General features: G+C 37.7%; 1 protein-coding gene across 4 annotated transcripts in view; it reads left to right on the top strand.

Annotated features, from left to right (window-relative positions):
- The window catches only part of ANTXR2 (ANTXR cell adhesion molecule 2), a 172,547-nt gene that overhangs the window by 41,100 nt on the left and 104,673 nt on the right, over positions 1–26,774 (top strand). For all 4 annotated transcript variants that reach the window (XM_073805381.1, XM_073805382.1, XM_019932789.3 and 1 more), the window contains one exon: positions 22,907–22,985. In XM_073805381.1, the coding sequence (XP_073661482.1) occupies positions 22,907–22,985 (79 nt within the window). The remainder of the gene's footprint in view (positions 1–22,906; positions 22,986–26,774) is intronic.

Raw genomic sequence — 26,774 nt, 5'->3', positions numbered from 1 at the left:
AAAAGGAACATGGCTCAATAAGGCACAACTTAGACTAGGAAATATTTGTGCATTAATTTGTGTCCCAGTCCTGTTAAGGAGTATATTTTCATGTTCTTTGGTGTGGCAATAAACCATGATAGCTGGATAAAATAAGGGATATTTAGTTTGGAAGAAGGGCTTTTATTTTAATCACCTATATACAGATAACTTCACCATCAACTTAATATTTCCGTGTGTGATTTTTTCCCCCTGCCCTCTCTATTATGCAGGAAATGATTGCAAATAGTTCAACTGTTCTCTTGTCCAACAGTAGTAGATGCAATATGCTTAGGATAATGGATAGGATACAGTTTTCAAGAATCACTATATACTGATCTCAAACCTTCCTCTGGATCAGAGGAAACTAAAATACATAAGGCCCCAATCCAAAGTCTGGATAAGTGTTCAGAGAGTGAAGATTATATTTTCCTTTGTGGAACCTAAGAAAATCATTTTAGTAGTTTGAAGTTCACTTGAGCACTTAACTTTTGTGGTTGCTTAAGTATTCAAGATATCTGTTGGACATCACTTCTGGTCATCCAAGTAAATTGGGGCAGTATCAGTTTTCTATTTGAAATTGATTGAAAAGAGCTGCATGATATAACTTATAAAAGCAAGACTATCAGAATCTATTTTCTTTCTATAAAAAAGTATTCATTTTCTGAGTCATATAATAATCTGGTATTGGTAACATGCTTATGGCCAAATTAGACTGGCCTTGGAATTTAAGGCCCATCCATTTTGTGTGGAGCCATCTGTACCACAAGGGCACAGTGGGACTCGATAGCTTTCTGAGTAATAGTCTTGCATTAGCAAAGACAGATCTGTTGACTTAGAAGTTTGGTCTTATTTTATTGAATCTATAAGTCCATATTGATTCTCCTGATTGTTCTCCCCAGTCTGCTTTCAGAGCTCTCTCCTCTCTCTTAGTCACTGGCAGCTCCATCCTTTTTGTTGTTCAGGTAAAAAACCTTTGACTCATTATTGATCTCTTTTATGCAGCCCATAAGCAAATCTCAGCTCTGATTTCAAAACATGTTCAGAATCCAGTCCTTCCCCACCACCTCCACTGATACCACCCTAGACCAAGCTACTGTCATTTCTTGCTTAGGTTATTAGCCTCTCAACCCATCTTTCTTCTTCTGTTCTTGGCAAAAGTGATCCTGTTAAAACAGATCAGTTTATGTCAGCCCTCCACTTAAAATCCTTGATATGTGTTCCTCATTACATTCAGAGTGCAAGTCTAATCACTGCAATGTTCTATAAGGTTCTACAAGATCTGGCCCTCACTGCATCTCCAACTTCATCCTCTTTTTGCCCCTTCTGTTATGGTCACACTGGCCTCTTTGTTGTTCTTTAACCACCTGAGCTTATTCCAGTGGCTTGAAAGGCTCCTTCCTTCTTGTCTCACTCTCTCAACTTCAAGTTTTGTTCAATATATCACCTTCTCAGTAAGCCCTTGCCAGTCACCCTATTTAATCATACAATCTTCCCCCTCCCATGAGTTTAACAGTCTCTATTCTCTTTTCACGGTTCACTTTTTCTCCAAAGCATTTAGTTGTTTGTTATTGTGTCTCCCTCCTGCTGGGATGAATTTGGTTTATTTTGTTTCTTTCTATATCTCTAGCACTGACACAATGCCTGACAGATAGTAGATTCACTAAATGTTTGTTGCATGAAAGAATGAATACATTTTTCTCAAACGTTTTGATTTACTATTTATATAAATAGCTAAAAGAGTGCATTTGATTACTGGGTATATCAGGTAGGAGAAAGATGATCAGAATTCTGTTTGGGGGATCATACCATTTAAGAGAGCAGGAAATTATCTTGACCTTTTCATAGTAATGACTAGTTAAGGAAGACAGCTTACTTTCTTCTCCAAAGTAGTTATAAAATGCAATATACCTGTTCTATCCAACACTGAATTTGTTTTCTCTAGAATTTGCCTTGGGGCACAGTCTCCTTTTTAAGAGACTGCCATAGATACTGCTGGTAATCTTTAGTGATTTGTAGATTGGCTAAATACTCAGAAGATGTGATTTCTAAAAATCGTATAAGACATAATAAATATCAAGCACGAGAAAAAATCATTTGTTTGCTTTTTGACATTAATATTTCACCTCCAAGCAAGCTGAGAATGTTTTGGAAAGCGATCTGTCTAAAATAATTACTTTTGCTTCTTTTTTGTCTATCAAGTACATGACACCACTGAGGCAAAATATGTGAAGATTTTATTTATTAATGTATCGGACATTTGGCGACATCATTATTTGTTCTACTAAGTATGTTGCAAGTAATTTGGACCTTTCCTTTGCCTTGAATTTCCTTCAGATACTTTTGTAGGCGATGAGCTCTCTTATGAGATTGGATTAAAATCAACACAACTGAAACAGTTTAGCCTGGTAAGGTGACTGTGCTTAATATGTTTGTCTAATTAGCTTTTGGCTAAGGATTCAAAACCATTAAGTAGCTAGTTAGCCTATGTTTCAAATAAACACATCTTGCCCAACAATGAATGAAAGTTTTTCCTGTGTGAGGGTGACAGATGTGGTGATGGTTCCCCCTGTCCTCTCACTTAAATAATTAACAGCATTCTGGTGAAGTAACCCTAGACAGACAGCCTCAAAGCCAGATGCACAGTCTCAGAGCTGGAGCCATGGACATGTGTCTCGTCTCATTAGTGTGCTCTATCAGTTCCTTTCTCATCTTTATGTTACTTCCTGAATTACATTTTCTTTGAGGATTATTCCTTTAAAAATCCAGGGCTCGTGAATTTTGGTTTGAAAGAGGCTTAACATGAAGATGTTTTACTTGGAGATGGGAACTAAGAATGTAGCAGAGTAGCTAGGACATAGGTTTGCATTTGGAAATTGATGTCGTGGAGTAAACAAAAGTTAAAGCTACCTGGGCAAATCTTATCCAGGTTTATCATTGCTTAGCATTGTTGGAATGGGTCTTTGGAGTCCTTTCTTTGAGAGACATCTCTATGTATTAAATTTCTTTATCTGGTATAGAATTTTAGACTAAAATGAACATATTTTTAGTTTTTAAACAGAAAGAATGTAAAGGTGAGATTGTTCTTTCTGACATTGTTCTTTCCTATTTTTTTTATTGGACACAATTTAATTTAAAAATGTCATATGGTTAAACAAATTGTCTTACCTAGAAAAATCTGTAGATTGTTTGGGAGTTAATTTCTGCCAGTGGTTCATTTGATCCAAAATGTCTTAAGTTTGAGTAGGAAGGACTCTGTGAAGCTCTGCAGATCCTACCCTTTTGAGGGCAGTGGCCTCCTGGTGTAATGTGCAGGTGTCACCCGTTCTTGCAAAATGGGCTTATTCTCTGACCCTTGTTTAGGAAGACATCAACAATAGCACAGCTGCTCTGCAATAGTTGAGATCTCAGACCTGTAATTTGGCAAGAAGAACAGAGCAAATTGGGTAAATATACATAAACACATTGTGAAGAAAGAAAAACAGAACAGAATGAACCAGAGCCTGATCCTACAGCTTGTTTGATAGATTTAAGGAGGCATATGGTATAGTTAAATGTGCTTTCAAAAACATTGGCCAGAATCTTCTGGCAAATATGAAATAAATATCTAAATCAGATGAAACTGATAGTATTAGTTCCCTTAAAAGGCAGTGTGGAAAGACAGTTGACAGAGGGTTTAAGTAAGAAGTGGTGGGACATCAGTGTATGTGGAAATTTTTAAGCATCTGATACTGAAGGATCACTGAGATGCATGTGTGGCAGACTTGGGGTTAGAGCCTGACTTGGTAATGGAATCTTATTTTCCTCAATGTTGTGATTTTTTAAAATATAATTCATCTTGCCTGGAATAAATTAATTCCATTTCCCTTTCTTGGTTTGACAAATTCTGCCTTTAGCACAGCTTCTCACATGAACAGTTAAAAGAAATATACATATATATATATATACCTATATATGTATGGTTATGTGAATTTATTTTATCAATTTGTTTTTTTTGAGAGGGAGACATGACAAAATTTTTTTTTATTAGAAAAATTCTTTAAAAAACCAGAAAACTGAGGTGATGAATTGGTCGTCAGCAGATGACTTGGTGGATGAGGCTGCTTTGGCTGCACTGATCTCCCACTTCCTCCCTTGTTCAGGGTCCATGTCAAAGCAGCGCCATAGCTGCAGGGCCCCCATCTGGGCTCATGGTTGGACTGAGGACCTGAACTGTGTGACCTTTGAGCTCAGCCACCTTGGTTCGGTACTTACAAATAACAAGCTGGTTCTGGGCAAAGCCATGGCCTGAGATGAGCTTCTTGTAGTGAGGGGACCAGAGGATGGAGCACACTTGGAAGCATCCACAGCACTCAGGCCCCATAGTAGACATTCTAGATGTGAATGTGTCAATCACTGGGTCTCCTTCTAGTTGCCAGGACCTTGGTCTGTCAGGGACACCAAGCTACAGCCTTGATAGCCCCTTGACACTGGGTGAATGTCTTCAGGGGAACCCAGCCACCCATTCCAGGAGCACTAGGCCACATGATGGCCAAATATTGTCCATCTGTACACCTACACAATCCCCAATTCCATTATCTTAGTAGCAGGTAATGCAACCATAACTTTATTCTTTCTTCTCTTCCTTATGAGGAATGAGACTGGATTGATTTATTTTTTAAATCATGGATACCAGGACGTTTGTTATATCTTTATTTTGAATATAAACATTAGAATCTTGGTGAGATTGGCTAAGGCTGAGGAGCCTCTCAGTTTTTATATTTCTCTGTACCCCTCCCCCAATGGTGGAACATTTATGTATTCATTCACACAGTGTATTGCTTTCTGATTATACCTATAAATGTGATAAGTTCACCTAATCTGCATTGCATCTCCATCCTAAATATTATATTCAGTTCTAGAAATTGTCTCTTAAGAGGAACAATAGTTAATTCGAGTACGTCTAGGGTTGCCAACAAAATCTTGCCAAGTGTGAAAATACTGAATTAAAATACTGAAAAAGACACGATTCAGGTGTGACACATCGGCTCTCCAAATGTCAGGTCTGTCATGTGAAAAGATAGATTTGACTTATTCTTTATTGCTCCAAGAACAAGAGAAAGAAAGAGTGGAAGGTAAAAGGAGGCACATTTCAGCTCAACATAAGAAAGATTTTTGTAAAAATTGGAATCATTTAGTGAGTGTTTTGGTAACTAAAGGTGTTCAAAGAGGGACAGCTATGTGATGATATGGAAGATATTCCTTAAATATGTATTTAAATCCTATTATATATCTGCTTTTAAATTTTATATTATTAAAGTTTTTACTATTACTAAAATATTTGACTTTTTTGGATGAAAGACATTAAAAATTGAGTGATCATTTTGAAGCATCTTTTTAGTATTTAAAAAGATACACAATGCAGTTAAAATGGGGTTATTTTCAGTATAATACTGAAAATATTTACAATAAAGGTGTAGGTGTGATGTCCAGTACAATTCTGATATAGCTTTTTTTTCTTCTGAAATCTAGCAATCTTCCTGACTGCAGTGCTTGTTTTAGTTATATACATATATTGAGTATCTCAAAAAGAAATTATTTTATTCAATTATTTTATCCTTTTACCCCTTTGAAGAAAATATCCTTAAACAAAACATTAATTTTTATATATATATTCATAACTAGAAGTAGAGTCTTTATTCACAAATATGAAACCTTATTTTCACCTCATAATTTATTATGCATAAAGCTAACTTTTAAAAAGCTCTGCAGAGTATTAAATAGTAGCACTTGATTTCAAAATATCTTAAGTCACCATAATTTTAATAGCTTTTTGAGTAGTTGCCAGTTTAATTTTCAGTATGTGCAAATTGGAGGTAAATTATTTATTACTTCCAGCAAATGTCTTTCACAATTTTATTTAATTTTTTCATCTTTTTAAATGGATCATAAAATGGCAGTCTTTTATTGGACATCCATAAAGTCAGCAGCAAATAAATACTTTGCAAATAGGTTGCTATGATTGAAATGTCAACCATATTTTATGCAATATGAAATTTCCTCAGATCAGAGTAGCCCTAACATATGGCAATGAGCTGTTCTCCTGTTCTGGAATTGTCTTACATCTTTAAACATTAAATTAAAGCACTGTGACCGTTAGGACTTTGAATTTTATTTACTTATATATCAGAATACTATTTAATAATTTCTCATGTGGAATGAATTTAGTACCCTTGAATTTAGTTTTATCACTATTTTTTTTTTTTTTTTTTTTTTTTGCCGTACGCGGGCCTCTCACTGTTGTGGCCTCTCCCGTTGCGGAGCAACAGGCTCTGGACGCGCAGGCTCAGCGGCCACGGCTCACGGGCCCAGCCACTCCGCGGCATGTGGGATCTTCCCGGACCGGGGCATGAACCCGTGTCCCCTGCATCGACAGGTGGACTCTCAACCACTGCGCCACCAGGGAAGCTCTAGTTTTATCACTATTAATTGAAGACCAATTGACATAAAAATGCACTTCAAGCAGTCTTTTTGTTAAGTTGTTCAGGTTTCTTCTATCCTTCTACTTTAATGGTCTGAGGATGGAGCAAAGAGCCGTTGAACATATTTGTAAGCAATTCTAAACAATGTAGAACCAACTTATAGAAAAGGAAGTTGAAGGAGTCCTCAGTTCTGAGCCTCGCCTTCCCTGACCACCCAGAATTATCTGTACTGTGGGCCGATCTTGTCTCAGAAGAAGGTCTTTCCTTGTCTTTCACGACTTCATAGTCTCACCTCCGGGACTGTTTCTTCTCCAGTGTTACCTCCGGCTCCTCTTCTTGCAGTTCCTAGTCAGTTTTCACCATGGCTGGATTCCTGACCCATAAACTCACCTTCTCTAAGCCTTCGTTTTCTTGCTATGAGTTCCAAATCTCCAGACAAGATCTTTCCCTTAGCTTGAAACCAACCAAGTGTCCACTATCCAAATGTCAGCTCATTAACTTGGATTTCCCTTAGGCAAATTAAACCTGAAGTTCCCAAATTAAACTCATGTACTTCTGTTCAAACCTGTTCCTTTCATGTTTCCTGTGCAAGATTACCCACCTTCCTGTGCAAAACACAAACTTTGAAGCCATCTTTAACTACTCTTTCTTCCTCACCTCCTACATCCTATAAATGTCCAAGTCCTTTTTTTTTTTTTTTTTAACATCTTTATTGGGGTATAATTGCTTTACAATGGTGTGTTAGTTTCTGCTTTATAACAAAGTGAATCAGTCATACATAAACATATGTTCCCATATGTCTTCCCTGTTGCGTCTCCCTCCCTCCCACCCTCCCCATCCCACCCCTCCAGGCTGTCACAAAGCACCGAGCCAATATCCCTGTGCCATGCGGCTGCTTCCCACTAGCTATCTACCTTACTGCGTTTGTTACTATGTATATGCCCATGACTCTCTCTCGCCCTGTCACAGCTCACCCTTCCCCCTCCCCATAACCTCAAGTCCGCTCTCTAAGAGGTCTGCGTCTTTATTCCTGCTTTACCCCTAGGTTCTTCATGACATTTTTTTCTTAAATTCCATATATATGTGTTAGCATACGGTATTTGTCTTTTTCTTTCTGACTTACTTCACTCTGTATGACAGACTCTAGGTCTATCCACCTCATTACAAATAGGTCAATTTCGTTTCTTTTTATGGCTGAGTAATATTCCATTGTATATATGTGCCACATCTTCTTTATCCATTCATCCGATGACGGGCACTTAGGTTGTTTCCATCTCCGGGCTATTGTAAATAGAGCTGCAATGAACATTTTGGTACATGACTCTTTTTGAATTTTGGTTTTCTCAGGGTATATGCCCAGTAGTGGGATTGCTGGGTCATATGGTAGTTCTATTTGTAGTTTTTTAAGGAACCTCCATACTGTTCTCCATAGTGGCTGAACCAATTCACATTCCCACCAGCAGTGCAAGAGTGTTCCCTTTTCTCCACACCCTCTCCAGCATTTATTGTTTCTAGATTTTTTGATGATGGCCATTCTGACTGGTGTGAGATGATATCTCATTGTAGTTTTGATTTGCATTTCTCTAATGATTAATGATGTTGAGCATTCTTTCATGTGTTTGTTGGCAGTCTGTATATCTTCTTTGGAGAAATGTCTATTTAGGTCTTCTGCCCATTTTTGGATTGGGTTGTTTGTTTTTTTGATATTGAGCTGCATGAGCTGCTTGTAAATTTTGGAGATTAATCCTTTGTCGGTTGCTTCATTTGCAAATATTTTCTCCCATTCTGAGGGTTGTCTTTTGGTCTTGTTTATGGTTTCCTTTGCTGTGCAAAAGCTTTGAAGTTTCATTAGGTCCCATTTGTTTATTTTTGTTTTTATTTCCATTACTCTAGGAGGTGGGTCAGAAAGGATCTTGCTTTGATTTATGTCATAGAGTGTTCTGCCTATGTTTTCCTCTAAGAGTTTGATAGTTTCTGGCCTTACATTTAGGTCTTTAATCCATTTTGAGCTTATTTTTGTGTATGGTGTTAGGGAGTGATCTAATCTCATACTTTTACATGTACCTGTCCAGTTTTCCCAGCACCACTTATTGAAGAGGCTGTCCTTTCTCCATTGTACATTACTGCCACCTTTATCAAAGATAAGGTGTCCATATGTGCATGGGTTTATCTCTGGGCTTTCTATCCTGTTCCATTGATCTATCTTTCTGTTTTTGTGCCAGTACCATACCGTCTTGATGACTGTAGCTTTGTAGTATAGTCTGAAGTCAGGGAGCCTGATTCCTCCAGTTCCTTCTTTCGTTCTCAAGATTGCTTTGGCTATTCGGGGTCTTTTGTGTTTCCATACAAATTGTGAAATTTTTTGTTCTAGTTCTGTGAAAAATGCCAGTGGTAGTTTGATAGGGATTGCATTGAATCTATAGATTGCTTTGGGTAGTAGAGTCATTTTCACAATGTTGATTCTTCCAATCCAAGAACATGGTATATCTCTCCATCGATTTATATCATCTTTAATTTCTTTCATCAGTGTCTTATAATTTTCTGCATACAGGTCTTTTGTCTCCTTAGGTAGGTTTATTCCTAGATATTTTATTCTTTTTGTTGCAATGGTAAATGGGAGTGTTTTCTTGATTTCACTTTCAGATTTTTCATCTTTAGTATATAGGAATGCCAGAGATTTCTGTGCATTAATTTTGTATCCTGCCACTTTACCAAATTCATTGATTAGCTCTAGTAGTTTTCTGGTAGCATCTTTAGAGTTCTCTATGTATAGGATCATGTCATCTGCAAACAGTGACAGCTTTACTTCTTCTTTTCCAATTTGGATTCCTTTTATTTCCTTTTCTTCTCTGATTGCTGTGGCTAAAACTTCCAAAACAATGTTGAATAATAGTGGTGAGAGTGGGCAACCTTGTCTTGTTCCTGATCTTAGTGGAAATGCTTTCAGTTTTTCACCATTGAGGATGATGTTTGCTGTGGGCTTGTCATATATGGCCTTTATTATGTTGAGGAAAGTTCCCTCTATGCCTACTTTCTGCAGGGTTTTTATCATAAATGGGTGTTGAATTTTGTCAAAAGCTTTCTCTGCATCTATTGAGATGATCATATGGTTTTTCTCCTTCAATTTGTTAATATGGTTTATCACATTGATAGATTTGCGTATATTGAAGAATCCTTGCATTCCTGGAATAAACCCCACTTGATCATGGTGTATGATCCTTTTAATGTGCTGTTGGATTCTGTTTGCTAGTATTTTGTTGAGGATTTTTGCATCTATGTTCATCAGTGATATTGGCCTGTAGTTTTCTTTCTTTGTGACATCCTTGTCTGGTTTTGGTATCAAGGTGATGGTGGCCTCGTAGAAGGAGTTAGGGAGTGGTCCTCCCTCTGCTATATTTTGGAAGAGTTTGAGAAGGATAGGTGTTAGCTCTTCTCTAAATGTTTGATAGAATTCGCCTGTGAAGCCATCTGGTCCTGGGCTTTTCTTTGTTGGAAGATTTTTAATCACAGTTTCAATTTCAGTGCTTGTGATTGGTCTGTTCATATTTTCTATTTCTTCCTGATTCAGTCTTGGCAGGTTGTGCATTTCTAAGAATTTGTCCATTTCTTCCAGATTGTCCATTTTATTGGCATAGAGTTGTTTGTAGTAATCTCTCATGATCTCTTTTATCTCTGCAGTGTCAGTTGTTACCTCTCCTTTTTCATTTCTAATTCTATTGATTTGAGTCTTCTCCCTTTTTTTCTTGATGAGTCTGGCTAGTGGTTTATCTATTTTGTTTATCTTCTCAAAGAACCAGCTTTTAGTTTTATTGATCTTTGCTATTGTTTCCTTCATTTCTTTTTCATTTATTTCTGATCTGATTTTTATGATTTCTTTCCTTCTGCTAGCTTTGGGGTTTTTTTGTTCTTCTTTCTCTAATTGCTTGAGGTGCAAGGTTAGGTTGTTTATTCGAGATGTTTCCTGCTTCTTAAGGTGGGCTTGTATTGCTATAAACTTCCCCCTTAGAACTGCTTTTGCTGCATCCCACAGGTTTTGGGTCGTTGTGTCTCCATTGTCATTTGTTTCTAGGTATTTTTTGATTTCCTCTTTGATTTCTTCAGTGATCTCTTCATTATTAAGTAGTGTATTGTTTAGCCTCCATGTGTTTGTATTTTTTACAGATCTTTTCCTGTAATTGATATCTAGTCTCATGGCGTTGTGGTCAGAAAAGATACTTGATACAATTTCAATTTTCTTTAATTTACCAAGGCTTGATTTGTGACCTAAGATATGATCTATCCTGGAGAATGTTCCATGAGCACTTGAGAAAAATGTGTATTCTGTTGTTTTTGGATGGAGTGTCCTATAAATATCAATTAAGTCCATCTTGTTTAATGTATCATTTAAAGCTTGTGTTTCCTTATTTATTTTCATTTTGGATGATCTGTCCATGGGTGAAAGTGGGGTGTTTAAGTCCCCTACTATGAATGTGTTACTGTCGATTTCCCCTTTTATGGCTGTTAGTATTTGCCTTATGTATTGAGGTGCTCCTATGTTGGGTGCATAAATATTTACAATTGTTATATCTTCTTCTTGGATCGATCCCTTGATCATTATGTAGTGTCCTTCTTTGTCTCTTTTAATAGTCCTTATTTTAAAGTCTATTTTGTCTGATATGAGAATTGCTACTCCAGCTTTCTTTTGGCTTCCATTTGCATGGAATATCTTTTTCCATCCCCTTACTTTCAGTCTGTATGTGTCTCTAGGTCTGAAGTGGGTCTCTTGTAGACAGCATATATAAGGGTCTTGTTTTTGTATCCATTCAGCTAATCTGTGTCTTTTGGTGGGAGCATTTAGTCCATTTACATTTAAGGTAATTATCGATATGTATGTTCCTATTCCCATTTTCTAAATTGTTTTGGGTTCGTTATTATAGGTCTTTTCCTTCTCTTGTGTTTCTTGCCTAGAGAAGATCCTTTAGCATTTGTTGTAAAGCTGGTTTGGTGGTGCTGAACTCTCTCAGCTTTTGCTTGTCTGTAAAGGTTTTAATTTCTCCATCAAATCTGAATGAGATCCTTGCTGGGTAGAGTAGTCTTGGCTGCAGGTTTTTCTCCTTCATCACTTTCAGTATGTCCTGCCACTCCCTTCTGGCTTGTAGGGTTTCTGCTGAGAGATCAGCTGTTAACCTTATGGGGATTCCCTTATGTGTTATTTGTTGTTTTTCCCTTGCTGCTTTTAATATGCTTTCTTTGTATTTAATTTTTGACAGTTTGATTAATATGTGTCTTGGCGTATTTCTCCTTGTATTTATCTTGTATGGGACTCTCTGTGCTTCCTGGACTTGATTAACTATTTCCTTTCCCATATTAGGGAAGTTTTCAACTATAATCTCTTCAAATATTTTCTCAGTCCCTTTCTTTTTCTCTTCTTCTTCTGGAACCCCTATAATTCGAATGTTGGTGCGTTTAATGTTGTCCCAGAGGTCTCTGAGACTGTCCTCAGTTCTTTTCATTCTTTTTTCTTTATTCTGCTCTGCAGTAGTTATTTCCACTATTTTATCTTCCAGGTCACTTATCCGTTCTTCTGCCTCAGTTATTCTGCTATTGATCCCATCTAGAGTACTTTTAATTTCATTTATTGTGTTGTTCATCGTTGCTTGTTTCATCTTTAGTTCTTCTAGGTCCTTGTTAACTGATTCTTGCATTTTGTCCAATCTATTGTCCATTCTATCTCCAAGATTTCGGATCAACCTTACTATCATTATTCTGAATTCTCTTTCAGGTAGACTGCCTATTTCCTCTTCATTTGTTAGGTCTGGTGGGTTTTTATCTTGCTCCTTCATCTGCTGTGTGTTTTTCTGTCTTCTCATTTTGCTTATCTTACTGTGTTTGGGGTCTCGTTTTTGCAGGCTGCAGGTTTGTAGTTCCTCCTGTTTTTGATGTCTGTGTCCAGTGGCTAAGGTTGGTTCAGTGGGTTGTGTAGGCTTCCTGGTGGAGGGGGCTAGTGCCTGTGTTGTGGTGGATGAGGCTGGATCTTGTCTCTCTAGTAGGCAGGTTCACGTCTGGTGGTGTGTTTGGGGGTGTCTGTGGCCTTATTATGATTTTAGGCAGCCTCTCTGCTAATGGGTGGGGTTGTGTTCCTGTTTTGCTAGTTGTTTGGCATAGGTTTTCCAGCACTGTGGCTTGCTGGTCGTTGAGTGAAGCTGGGTGCTGGTGTTAAGATGGAGGTCTCTGGGAGATTTTCGCCGTTTGATATTATGTGGAGCTGGGAGGTCTCTTGTTGATCAGTGTCCTGAAGTTGGCTGTCCTACCTCAGAGGCAGAGCCCTGCCTCCTGGCTGGAGCACCAAAAGCTTTTCATCCACAGGCTCAGGATAAAAGGGAGAAAAAGTAGAGGGAATTAGTAGAAGTATGAGGAAAGAAAGAAGGAAAGGAGGGTAGGAAGGAAGGAAGAAAGAAAGAAAGAAGCAAAGAAGGAAAGAAGGCAAGAAGGAAAGAAAGGAGGGAGGGAGGGAGGGAGGAAGGAAGGAAGGAGGGAAAGAAGGAAAAAAGACAGAAAGAAAGAAGATACAGTAAAAATAAAATAAAGTATAATAAAGTTATTGAATTAAAAACTTCTTATTTAGAAAAAAAAAAAAAAGGGACGGAAAGAACCTTAGGACAAATGTTGGAAGCAAAGCTATACAGACAAAATCTTACACAGAAGCATACACATACACCCTCACTAAAAGAGGTAAATGGGGAAAAATCCTAAATCTTGCTGTCAGAGACCACCTCCTCAATTTGGGATGATTCGTTGTCTAAAGGAGGGAAGGAAGGACGGAAAGAAAGAAAGAAAGAACGAAGGTAAAGTGTAATAAGGTTATTAAAATTAATTATTAAGAAAAAAAATTAAAAAAAAAAAAAAAAAAAAACATGGACGGATAGAACCCTAGGACAAATGGTGGAAGCAAGACTATACAGACAAGATCTCACACAGAAGCATACACATACACATTCACAAAAAGAGGAAAGGGGGAAAAATCATAGATCTTGCTCCTAAAGTCCACTTCCTTAATTTGGGATGATTGGTTGTCTATTCAGGTATTCCACAGATGCAGGGTACATCAAGTTGATTGTGGAGCTTTAATCCGCTGCTTCTGAGGCTGCTGGGAGAGATTTCCCTTTCTCTTCTTTGTTCTCACAGCTCCCAGGGCTAAGCTTTGGATTTGGCCCTGCCACTGCGTGTAGATAGCTGGAGGGCGTCTGTTTTTTGCTCAGACAGGATGGGGTTAAAAGAGCCGCTGATTGGGGGCTCTGGCGCACTCAGGCCGGCGGGGACGAAGGGGCACAGAGTGCGGGGCGGGCCTGCGGTGGCAAAGGCCGGCGTGACTTTGCACCAGCCTGAGGCGCGCTGTGCGCTCTCCCGGGGATGTTGTCCCTGGATCCCGGGAACCCGGCAGTGGCGGGCTGCACAGGCTCCGCGGAGGAGGGGTGTGGAGAGTGACCTGTGCTCGCACACAGGCCCCTCGGTGGCGGCAGCAGCAGCCTTAACGTCTCCCGCCCGCCTCTGGGGTCCGCGCTTTTAGCCGCGGCTTGCGCCCGTCTCTGGATTCCGCGCTTTCAGCCGCGGCTCGCGCCCGTCTCTGGATTCCGCGCTTTCAGCCGCGGCTCGCGCCTGCCTCTGGATTCCGCGCTTTCAGCCGCGGCTCGCGCCCGTCTCTGGGGTCCGCGCTTTCAGCCGCGGCTCGCGCCCGTCTCTGGGGTTCGCGCTTTTAGCCGCGGCTCGCGCCCGTCTCTGGAGTTCCTTTAAGCAGCGTTCTTAAACCCCTCTCCTCACGCCCCAGAAAACAAAGAGGGAAGGAAAAGTCTCCTGCCTCTTCTGCAGGTGCAGGCTTTTCCCCGGACTCCCTCCCGGCTAGCTGTGGTGCACTAACCCCTTCAGGCTATGTTCAAGCCGCCAACCCCAGTCCTCTCCCTGCGCTCCGGCTTCAGCTCGCAGCCCCGCCCGCCCCGGCGGGTGAGCAGACAAGCCTCTTGGGCTGGTGAGTGCCGGTCGGCACCGATCCTCTGTGCGGGAATCTCCCCGCTTTGCCCTCCGCACCCGTTGCTGTGCACTCCTCCGCAGCTTCGAAGCTCCCCCCTCCGCCTCCCGCAGTCTCCGCCCGCGAAGGGGCTTCCTAGAGTGTGGAAACTTTTCCTCCTTCACAGCTCCCTCCCACTGGTGCAGGTGCCGTCCCTATTCTTTTGTCTCTGTTTTTTCTTTTGCCCTACCCAGGTACGTGGGGAGTTTCTTGCCTTTTGGGAGGTCTGAGGTCTTCTGCCAGCCTTCAGTAGTTGTTCTGTAGGAGTTGTTCCACGTGTAGTTGTATTTCTGGTGTATCTGTGGGGAGGAAGGTGATCTCCGCGTCTTACTCTTCCGCCATCTTCCGCCTTCCCCCCTGTCCAAGTCCTTTTTAATCTAACTGCTTAATACCTCTCAATTTTCATTTCAGATTACCCTCATTGACACTATTTGGTTCAGTTCTACTTTGGTCCTTATTTGAAATTCACTGAGAAATTCTTTAAAAAAATTTTTTTTTAATTGAGGTAACATTGGTTTATAACATTATATAAGTTTCATGTATACAAATATTAAGTTTTGACTTCTGTATACACTACAGTATGCTCACCACCAAAAGTCTAGTTTCCATCTGTCAGCATACAGTTAACCCCCTTTACCCATTTTGCCCTCCGGCTCTTCCCCTCTGGTAGCCATCAATTTGTTCTCTGTATCTAGGCGCTTGTTTTTGTTTTGTTTTGCTTCTTTGTTTTTATATTCCACATATGAATGAAATCGTACATATTTGTCTTTCTCCATCTGACTTATTTCACTTAGTACCCTCAAGGTCCATCCATGTTGTCACAAATGTCAAGATTCCATTTTTTTATGGTTGAGTAGTATTCCATTGTACATAGATACTACGTCTTCTTTAGCCGTTCATCCATCAGTGGGCACTTACGTTGCTGCTTCTATATCTTGGCAATTGTAAATAATGCTGCAGTGAACATCAGGGTGCATATATCTTTTTGAATTGGTGTTTTTGTATTCTTCAGATAACTACCCAGAAGTGGAATAACTGGATCATATGGTAGTTCCATTCTTAATTTTTGGGGGAACCTCCATCCTGTTTTTCATAGTAGGTGCACCAATTTCCATTCCTACCAACAGTGAAATACACTATGACATTGTTAACTGGTCCTCTACTGTAGAAATTTACTCTTCCAATCCATGCTCTACGATGCAACAAGTGATATTTGTAAAACACAATTCTGACCATATTTCTGCCTGGCTTAAAAACTCATAAGACTAATTCTAAATATCTAAATATGGCATCCTGGATTCTTCATTATCCTTCTCCTACTCTCCTTTTCAGCCTCAAGCCATATATTCTCACTCTCACATTCTGTGTTGATGCTATATTGAATGGCTTTTATTCCTTGACTGTTCTGTGCCTTTCTTATCTTCCAGCTTGTCAAATAGTGCTCCATCTTCTTGGGTCCCTTTTTAATCTCTTTTCCTAACTAATTCTTGATCATCCTTTAGGATTCATCATAGAGGTGACTTCCTGCAGGAAATCTTTGTTGATGCCCCCGTGCAAGGCTCAGTCGGTTGTAACTCCCACATGATCCTCTAGCACCTTTGTGCTTACACCTATTTTAGTTAATATCACATTTTATTGTAATTGTTCATGTGGCTTCCTTTCAATTACATTGTAATGCTGTGTTTCATTTGTTATTGCAGCCCTATTACCAAGCACAGCCTAGGTTGGCCTATTGTAGGCAATTTATAAATATTGGAGTAATAGACTGAGTGATTGATTGAACTTACTGGCCAACATTCAGAAACCAATTTGGAGCACAGTTTTAAGTGTTAGGTTCAAGCACACAGCTCAACATAGTTGCAGTGCTGGGTTTTATCAAGATAACATTTTGTAACAGGAAGGAAATAGCTTTGAGAATTTTCTTTACATGAACTTGCGTGCCATTATATGTTATACTAGGCATTTTTGGGACAATTTAGCTCTCTCTATTTTTATATGGAAGTAAGTAGAAGAGAAATTCTTCAAAGTAAACAAAAAAGTATTAGGCAATTATTTCTTTGCTGCAATACATTCTTCTATATTATCTGTGCTGTTTTTTAACTTGGATCTAAAATGTTTATATAAAAGTACCTTGATAACTGAATAATTTTTTAGACAAATAGTCAGATGTTACAGTAATTTATAGAGTACCCACTGTGTTCCAGGCACTGTGTTGGACATTTTATGTACGTTATTTTATCGAGCTCTCCTCCCCAAAGCAACTCTGAAATAGGTACAGTTATCCCCCTTTTACACATTGAAGAATGCAAGATTGAGAGGGTAGTGACTAGGGTTCAAACCTATAACTCCTGATTCCCCAACACGTGGGCTGAATCTATAATCCCCTTTTTCAATTTTATTTTATTCTTGGGACAGATAAAGATAAACTCTTTACTCACCTCTCCTTTATGGAATTATGTGGAAACAATATGGCTTTAATACATTTTTGCCCATAATAAAGTTTCTGTAACTGAGAGTATGAGTTCTACTGTCCTAAATATACTAACCAGCAATAAAAGTTATATAGCAATCAGAATGAGAAATCCATAGATACTAGCGCAAGTTACATAAAATATGACAAAACATGATATACGTATATTGGAGTCTTGGGGCAAAGAAAGGTCAAGGTATTGAGTCTGGGTTAGAGGGTGAGATGGGTTTTATCAATCTGTTTGCCAGCAATGGAGTAGCAGAGCTTTGGACAAAAGTATCAGCTCATAGCAGTGCCAGTAGCATACCAATAATTTCAAAATTTTTTCTAAGGAAACAACAAAATTTAAAAGCAGAAATAACTTTTAAAGTGTGTTTTCATGTTTGCAACACTTCTGAAAAAATTTCCCAGCAAATATATATACATATAAAAATATACACATATGTTCACAAATAAATATCATATAGTAAATGCCATTATAACTATGAGAAATATGTGAATATAGTAAGAAATTGGAAGAGTGACACTGGAGAAGTGAGACAAAGCTCTCGCCAGTGAGTGAAATTTAGATGTAAGACCCTAAAGCACTTACTGAGGATTAAGGTGGTATGCAGTAGAAGTGAAAGCACTTTGACTACAGAGCCAGAGAAGTCCAATATTTGGGTAAGTTACCTTTTTAAGCTTCAGGTCCTTTATTTGGAAAATGGAGATAATGCTATAGCCTCCCTCAGTGGGTTGTTGTGAGAATTAAGTGAGAAGATGTGTTAATGTGTTTAGCTCATAGTAAGGAATCGGGGCTTCCCTGGTGGCACAGTGGTTGGGAATCCGCCTGCCGATGCAAGGAACACGGGTTCGTGCCCCGGTCCGGGAGGATCCCACATGCCGCGGAGCGGCTGGGCCCGTGAGCCATGGCCGCTGGGCCTGCGCGTCCGGAGCCTGTAACTCCGCTGTGGGAGAGGCCACAGCAGTGAGAGGCCCACGTACCGCAAAAAAAAAACAAAAACAAAACATAGTAAGGAATCGATAAACACTGTTATTATGAGTACTGTTGTTTCTGGTAGTGGTTTGATCGTGCTGCTACTGCTCTTAGGAAGGTGAATATTATATTGTTTCAGCTGAATCCATGTGTCAGAAGAATCATCCGGTGGCTTTCCATGTCTGTGGAGACTAACTCAGTTTGATCAGACACCAGCTACATTATACTAGACTGAGATTTTAAGAATAATGTGCAAATTGGTTTGGTTGCCTACAAGACCTCATCAGCATGCTATGGGAAACTATAGAAAAGAGTGAATTTTGTTATAAAATACATCTTCTGTTCTTATTCCATTTGGATAAGCATTAAATGTTTCCTTCATTAATTAGAGAACTGGTTCATTTCTGGTGAGTTCTACGTGCCAGATTATAAACAACTTTGGTCAATGTCTACTGATCCCTTTAAAGTTGAATCAATAAGATTACCTGCAACAATCATACATTATTATGAATCCAGTAAACTTCCCCCACAAACCAAAACCATGCTTTCTGTGTCATATGCTTTCTGGTACATGCTTTAAAGTGGAGGAATTAGGATCTAGGAAACATTATTTTTGGATTGAACTATGCTTAATCTTCCAAAAAAAACAAAGCAAAACAAGGCACTGAGTTCTGCAGAAAAAGCAAGTAGGTTTAAGTTTTCTTTCTTAAATAAGCCACTTGGCATTCTGTGTTGGAATAGTTCAGAAGTTTAGTTAATTTGATATAAGTACCCCAAGTTCTTGTTCTTTTCTGGATTTAGCTAAACTTTTTTTTTTTTAACAAAATGTTTTAAAGGGAATATTTTACAAGGAATATTTTTAATAGGAGTAATCCTGAATTTTGAAGAAGAGTTCAGCTAGAAGTTTGCTAGTCCTGTCTTTCCTGGGGGTTCTAGCCCTGTAAGAATCCAAACTAAATATCACACTGAGGGAAAAATATACATTAAGAACTTTCATTTCTTCAAGCCTGTGTGGTATGATGGAAAGAATTCAGAATTTGTGAGAATCCTAGCTTTATCACTTTGGGCAAGGTAATTAACATTTTGGGGCCTATGTACCCCAGCTGTAAAACTGTGAAACTACTTACTTTAAGAGTTCTTTTAAGAATTAGATGAGATAATATCCATAAAGTGTCCAGGATAGCATCTGGCCCATGGTAGGGACTGAATAATATTTCTCATCTCCTCTCCCTAGCATCATTACTGAAAATCTTAACCAGTGGCTTGAGATTGCTTCCGTTTTATCCTAACTCTCAATAGCTAATAGTATTTGGCACACAACTCAAGGCATAGAGAAGAAATCGTCTAAATTTAGAGTAATTAAGGCAAAGTTTCTGGCTTTTAATTCTTGGAATTTAGAATATTTTGTGAGCATTGGAGCATGGTGTTCTATAGAAGCTAGATTAACAAAATGCTGCCTACTGCTTCCACATTAATAAATGGATAGCTTTGTTTTGTTGGTATACTGATTATTCTGTGGTAATATACTTCATAAACTCTTTTGGAAAACAGCTATTTCCTCAATACTTTAAAAACTCCTTGTCATCTTTTTCTCTTTGATATCTTCTTAGAGCTATGAAAAAAAAATTACCTACTGATCCCAAATGATAAATTATTAGAATCTGAATCAATGAAATTGTAATTATTTTTAATTGTATTATTAGTTGAAATCATATTTTCAGAATGAGAGCTATATTTCTTAGCAATGGACAAAAATTATTCTCCTTTTGTTCTACCTTGTCAGGATATTTTAAAATCCTGAACATTTACAACAAATGCCTACAAATATGTAAATTGCATTCCTTTTTTTTTTTCATTTAATTTACTCTGTCTTTCATGATCACTTTCTCTATATTTTATCTTTCAATGGTTTGTTATTTCCATTTTTAAAAAAATTTTATTTTATTGAAGTATAGTTGATTTACAATATTGTGTTAGTTTCTGGTGTATAGAAAAGTGATTCAGTTATACATATATACATTATTTTCCATATTCTTTTCCATTATGGTTTATCACAGGATATTGAATATAGTTCCCTGTGCTATACATTAAGACCTTATTGTTTATCCATTTTATATATAATAGTTTGCATCTTGTAATAACTATTTTTTAATATCTTTATTGGAGTATAATTGCTTTACAATGTTGTGTTAGTTTCTGCTGTACAACAGAGTGAATCAGCTATATGTATACACATATCCCCATACCCCCTCCCTCTTGAGCCTCCCTCCCACCATCCCTATCCCACCCCTTTAGGTCATCACAAAACATTGAGATGATCTCCCTGTGTTGTGTAGCAGCTTCCCACTAACCATGCATTTTACATTTGGTAGTGTATATATGTCAATGCTACTCTCTCGCTTTGTCCGAGCTTCCCCTTCCCCTCTCTGTATCCTCAACTCCTTTCTCTACATCTGTGTTTTTATTCCTGCCCTGCCACCAGGTTCATCAGTACCGTTTTTTTTAGATTCCATATATATGTGTTAGCATACTATATTTGTTTTTCTCTTTCTGACTTACTTCACTCTGTATGACAGACCCTAGGTCCATCCACCTCACTACAAATAACTCAATTTTGTTTCTTTTTATGGCTGAGTAATATTCCATTGTACATATGTGCCACATCTTCTTTCTCCATTCATCTGTTAATGGACACTTAGGTTGCTTCCATGTCCTGGCTATTGTAAATAGAGCTGCAATGAACATTGTGGTACCTGACTCTTTTTGAGTTATGGTTTTCTCAGGGTATATGCCTAGTAGTGGGATGCTGGGTCGTATGGTAGTTCTATTTTTAGTTTTTTAAGGAACCTCCATACTGTTCTCCATAGTGGCTGTATCAATTTACATTCCCACCAACAGTGCAAGAGCTTCCCTTTTCTCCATGCCTTCTCCAGCATTCACTGTTTGTAGATTTTTTGATGATGGCCATTCTGACTGGTGTGAGGTGATACCTCATTGTGGTTTTGATTTTCATTTCTCTAATGATTAGTGATGTTGAGCATCCTTTCATATGTTTGTGGGCAATTTGTATATCTTCTTTGGAGAAATCTCTGTTTAGGTCTTCTGCCCATTTTTGGATTGGGTTGTTTGTTTTTTTGGTATTGATCTGCATGAGCTGCTTGTATATTTTGGATATTAATTCTTTGTCAGTTGCTTCATTTGCAAATATTTTCCCCCATTCTGAAAGTTGTCCTTTCATCTTGTTTATGGTTTCCTTTGCTGTGCTAAAGATTTTAAGTTTCATTATTTCCCATTTGTTTATTTTTGATTTTATTTCCATTTCTCTAAGAGGTGGATCAAAAAGGATCCTGCTTTGATTTGTCTCATAGAGTGTTCTGCCTATGTTTTCCTCTAAGAGTTTTATAGTTTCTGGCCTTACATTTAGGTCTTTAATTCCATTTTGAGCTTATTTTTGTGTATGGTGTTAGGGAGTGTTCTAATTTCATTCTTTTATATGTAGCTGTCCAGTTTTCCCAGCACCACTTATTGAAGAGGCTGTCTTTTCTCCAATGTATATTCTTGCCTCCTTTGTCAAAGATAAGGTGACCATATGTGCATGGGTTTATCTCTGGGTTTTCTATCCTGTTCCATTGATCTGTATTTCCCTTTTTGTGCCAGTACCATACTGTCTTGATTACCATAGCTTTGTAGTATAGTCTGAAGTCTGGAGCTTTGTAGTATAGTCTGAAGTCTGGGAACCTGATTCCTCCAGCTCCGTTTTTCTTTCTCAAGGTTGCTTTGGCTATTCAGGGTATCTTGTGTTTCCATACACATTGGAAAATTTTTTGCTCTAGTTCTGTGAAAAATGCCATTGGTAATTTGATAGGGATTGCACTGAATCTGTAGATTGCTTTGGGTAGTATAGTCATTTTCACAATGTTGATTCTTCTCATCCAAGAACATGGTATATCTGTCCATCTGTTTGTATCATCTTTGATTTCTTTCATCAGTGTCTTATAATTTTCTGTATACAGGTCTTTTGCCTTCTTAGGTAGATTTATTCCTAGGTATTTTATCCTTTTTGTTGCAGTGGCAAATCTGTTTCCTTAATTTGTCTTTCTGATTTTTCATCATTAGTGTATAGGAATCCAAGAGATTTCTGTGCATTAACTTTGTATTCTCCTACTTTACCAAATTCATTTATTAGTTCTAGTAGCTTTCTGGTGGCCTCTTTAGGATTCTCTATGTATAGTATCATGTCATCTGCAAACAGTGACTGTTTTAATCCTTTTCCAATTTGTATTCCTTTTATTTCTTTTTCTTCTCTGATTGCCATGGCTAAAACTTCCAAAACTATGTTGAATGATACTGGTAAGAGTGGGCACCCTTGTCTTGTTCCTGATCTTAGAGGAAATGCTTTCAGTTTTTCACCATTGAGAATGATGTTGGCTGTGGGTTTGTCATATATGCCTTTTATTATGTTGAGGTAACTTCCCTCTATGACCAGTTTCTGTCTATTTCCATTTTTATATTCTTAAACAATGATCTTGTGATCATGGTAATGTCTAGAGACAGGGAAAAGCTGAGTCGGATGGAAGTATTTTCCCCATTTTAGGTTTTTGTGAACCTGAAACAATCTCAGCATTTTTCTGGATTAAGGAATTTTTTAATTTAATTCTTTTCCTAAAAATGTATTACTTTAAACTAGAACAATGACAGCAACAGGAATTTCTTCATGTTTCTATTGACATTAATGCTTCTTTTAGGAACAATTAGATCACTTAAGGAATTTGTCTCTGGCTACTAGAACTAAGAAAGAAAAACGCTAAGATAACCGATCAAATGCTTTGACTTTTAAAGTAGACTCTCTGGCTAATTCTGAATTATTTAAGGGAAAAAAATTTTCCACAAAACTCCAGTTTTTAATTACTCTTAATTATTGTTTCTGCATTTTCTTTCAGAACTCTTGATGTTTCAGTGAGCTTTAATGGAGGAAATTCTGTCATCTCAGGCTCACTAACAGTCACAGCCACAGAATGTGTAAGTCACTGTTCACATAAAGTTACTTTTTTAAAAATAACTCTCTCCAGAAATAATTTATGGACCTTCAATATTGTTGCTTCCTACAGTAAAGAAAGTACAAATAGTAACACTGGAGACCATTACAAGAAAATGGTTGTATAGAAGTTATTGTAGGTTGTTTTGTTTTTTCCTTTAGTCTCCTTTAAAGGGATTTTAAAGAGTATACATTATATTTTGATATTTATAAAACTGAAGTCATATATAAATATTAGAATAAGGTAGGAAAATGATTTCCAAATGAAACATTTTTTCTTAAAACATTAACTATGTAAAGGAAATAATGTCTTTCTGTTAATGAAGGTTGCATTATAGTATCTAAGACATTTATCATGTTTTTTTAATTATTAGTGCATCTTAATGAGTGAGCTTATTATTTTGTCCCTTTTAATGTTGGTGCTTTCTCAAGAGTAAGGAACTTGATTCTGAGAACTTTATAATATCTTGGTTTGAAACTACACTGAAACTATAATTTAGTTAATATGGTTGATTTGCATTACCTAAGATGCAATATTTGGATATATAAATTCCATTGATAAGAGAGTTATTTTCCTTATAGTTAATTTTTTTGGTTTATCTTGACATTAGATTGTTGAACATGAAAACACAAAGCACTAAAAGGAACTGATCACATGGCTGATATTCTTATGAGTGCATTTTCTGTGTTAAAAATATATAAATCAATGCAAAAAAAAAAAAAACCTCCCCTTCAAAAGACCAAAATCCCAAACCTAAACATTTTCTCACATCTCATGATTTTTTTTAACATATTTATTGGAGTATAAAGGCTTTACAATGGTATGTTAGTTTCTGCTATATAACAAAGTGAACCAGCTATACATATACATATATCCCCATATCTCCTCCCTTTTGCATCTCCCTCCCACCTTCCATATCCCACCTCTCTAGGTGGACACAAAGTACAGAGCTGATCTCCCTGTGCTATGCAGCTGCTACCCTCTAGCTATCTATTTTACATTTGGTAGTGTATATATGACCATGCCACTCTCTCACTTCATCCCAGCTTACCCTTTCCCACCCCGTGTCCTCAAGTCCATTCTCTACCTCTGAGTCTTTATTCCTGTCCTGCCCCTAGGTTTGTCAGAACTTTTTTTTTTTTTAGATCCCATATATATGTGTTAGCATACAGTACTTATTTTTCTCTTTCTGACTTACTTCACTCTGTATGACAGTCTCTAAATCCATCCACCTCACTACAAATAACTCAAATTCGTTTCTTTTTATGGATGAGTAATATTCCATTGTATATATGTGCCATGTCTTCTTTATCCATTCATCTGTCAATGGACACTTAGGTTGCTTCCATGTCCTGGCTATTATAAATAGTGCTGCAATGAACATTGTGGTACATGACTCTTTTTGAATTATGGTTTCCTCAGGATATATGCCCAGTAGTGGGATTGCTGGATCATATGGTAGTTCTATTTTTAGTTTTTTAAGGAACCTCCATATTGTTCTCCATAATGACTGTATCAATTTACATTCCCACCAACAATGCAAGCGGGTTCCCATTTCTCCACACCCTCTCCAGCATTTATTGTTTGTATAGTTTTTGATGTTGGCCATTCTGACCAGTGTGAGGTAAAACCTCATTGTAGATTTGATTTGCATTTCTCTAATGATTAGTGATGTTGAGCACCATTTCATGGGTTTGTTGGCAATCTTTGGAGAAATGTTGATTTAGATCTTCCACCCATTGTTGGATTGGGTTGTTTGCTTTTTTGATATTGAGCTGCTTGTATATTTTGGAGATTAATCCTTTGTCAGTTGCTTCATTTGCAAATATTTTCTCCCATTCTGAAGGTTGTCTTTTCGTCTTGTTTATGGTTTCCTTTGCTGTGCTAAAGATTTTAAGTTTCATTAGTTCCCATTTGTTTATTTTTGTTTTTATTTCCGTTTCTCTAGGAGGTGGGTCATAAAGGACCTTGCTGTGATTTATCTCATAGAATGTTCTGCCTAGGTTTCCCTCTAAGAGTTTTATAGTGCCTGGCCTTACATTTAGGTCTTTAATTGGTTTGGAGTTTATTTTTGTGTATGGTGTTAGAGAGTGTTCTAATTTCATTCTTTTACATGTAGCTGTCCAGTTTTCCCAGCACCACTTATTGAAGAGGCTGTCTTCTCTCCATTGTATATTCTTGCCTCCTTTGTCAAAGATAAGGTGACCATATGTGCGTGGGTTTATCTCTGGGCTTTCTATCCTGTTCCATTGATCTATATTTCTGTTTTTGTGCCAGTACCATACTGTCTTGATGATTGTAGCTTTATAGTATAGTCTGAAGTCAGGGAGCCTGAATCCTCCAGTTCCATTTTTCGTTCTCAAGAATGCTTTGGCTATTTGGGGTCTTTTATGTTTCCATACAAATTGTGAAAATTTTTATTGTAGTCCTATGAAAAACACCAGTGGTAGTTTGATAGGGATTGCATTGAATCTGTAGATTGCTTTGGGTAGTAGAGTCATTTTCACAATGTTGATTCTTCCAATCCAAGAACATGGTATATCACTCCATCTGTTTGTATCATCTTTAATTTCTTTCATCAGTGTCTTATAGTTTTCTGCATACAGGTCGTTTGTCTTCTTAGGTAGATATATTCCTAGGTATTTTATTCTTTTTGTTGCAGTGGTAAATGGGAGTGTTTCTTTAATTTCTCTTTCAGATTTTTCATCATTAGTGTATATGAATGCAGGAGATTTCTGTGCATCAATTTTGTATCCTGCTTCTTTACCAAATTCATTGATTAGCTCTAGTAGTTTTCTGGTAGCATCTTTAGGATTCTCTATGTATAGTGTCATGTCATCTGCAAACAATGACAGTTTTACTTCTTCTTTTATGATTTGGATTCCTTTTATTTCTTTTCTTCTCTGATTGCTGTGGCTAAAGCTTCCAAAACTATGTTGAATAATAGTTGTGAGAGTGGGCAACCTTCTCTACTTCCTGGTCTTAGTGGAAAAGGTTTCAGTTTTTAACCATTGAGAATGATGTTGTCTGTGGGCTTGTCATATATGACCTTTATTATGTTGAGGTAAGTTCCCTCTATGTCTACTTTCTGGAGGGTTTTAAATCATAAATGGATGTTGAATTTTGTTGAAGGTTTTTGTGAATCTCTTGAGATGATCATATGGTTTTTATCCTTCAATTTGTTAATATGGTGTATCACATTGATTGATTTGCATATATTGAAGAATCCTTGCATTCCTGGGATAAACCCCACTTGATCATGGTGTATGATCCTTTTAATGTGCTGTTGGATTCTGTTTGCTAGTATTTTGTTGAGGAGTTTTGCATCTGTGTTCATCAGTGATACTGGTCTGTAGTTTTCTTTCTTTGTGTCAACTTTGGTTTTGGTATCAGGGTGATGGTGGCCTCATAGAATGAGTTTGGGAGTGTTCTGCTGTCTGCTATATTTTGGAAGAGTTTGAGAAGGATAGGTGTTAGCTCTTCTCTAAATGTTTAATAGAATTCGCTGTGAACTCATCTGGTCCTGAGCTTTTGTTTGTTGGAAGATTTTCAATAACAGTCTCAATTTCAGTGCTTGTGATTGGTCTGTTTATATTTTCTATTTCTTCCTGGTTCAGTCTTGGAAGGTTGTGCTTTTCTAAGAATTTGTCCATTTCTTCCAGTTTGTCCATGTTATTGGCATGTAGTTGGTTGTAGTAATCTCTTATGATCCTTTGTATTTCTGCAGTATCAGTTGTTACTTCTCCTTCATTTCTAATTCTATTGATTTGAG

The sequence above is a fragment of the Tursiops truncatus genome, chromosome 5, assembly GCF_011762595.2.
Source record: "Tursiops truncatus isolate mTurTru1 chromosome 5, mTurTru1.mat.Y, whole genome shotgun sequence".
Classification (NCBI taxonomy): domain Eukaryota; kingdom Metazoa; phylum Chordata; class Mammalia; order Artiodactyla; family Delphinidae; genus Tursiops; species Tursiops truncatus.
The sequence above is the reverse complement of the archived record's forward strand: the minus strand, read 5'-3'. Positions and strand labels throughout refer to the sequence as shown.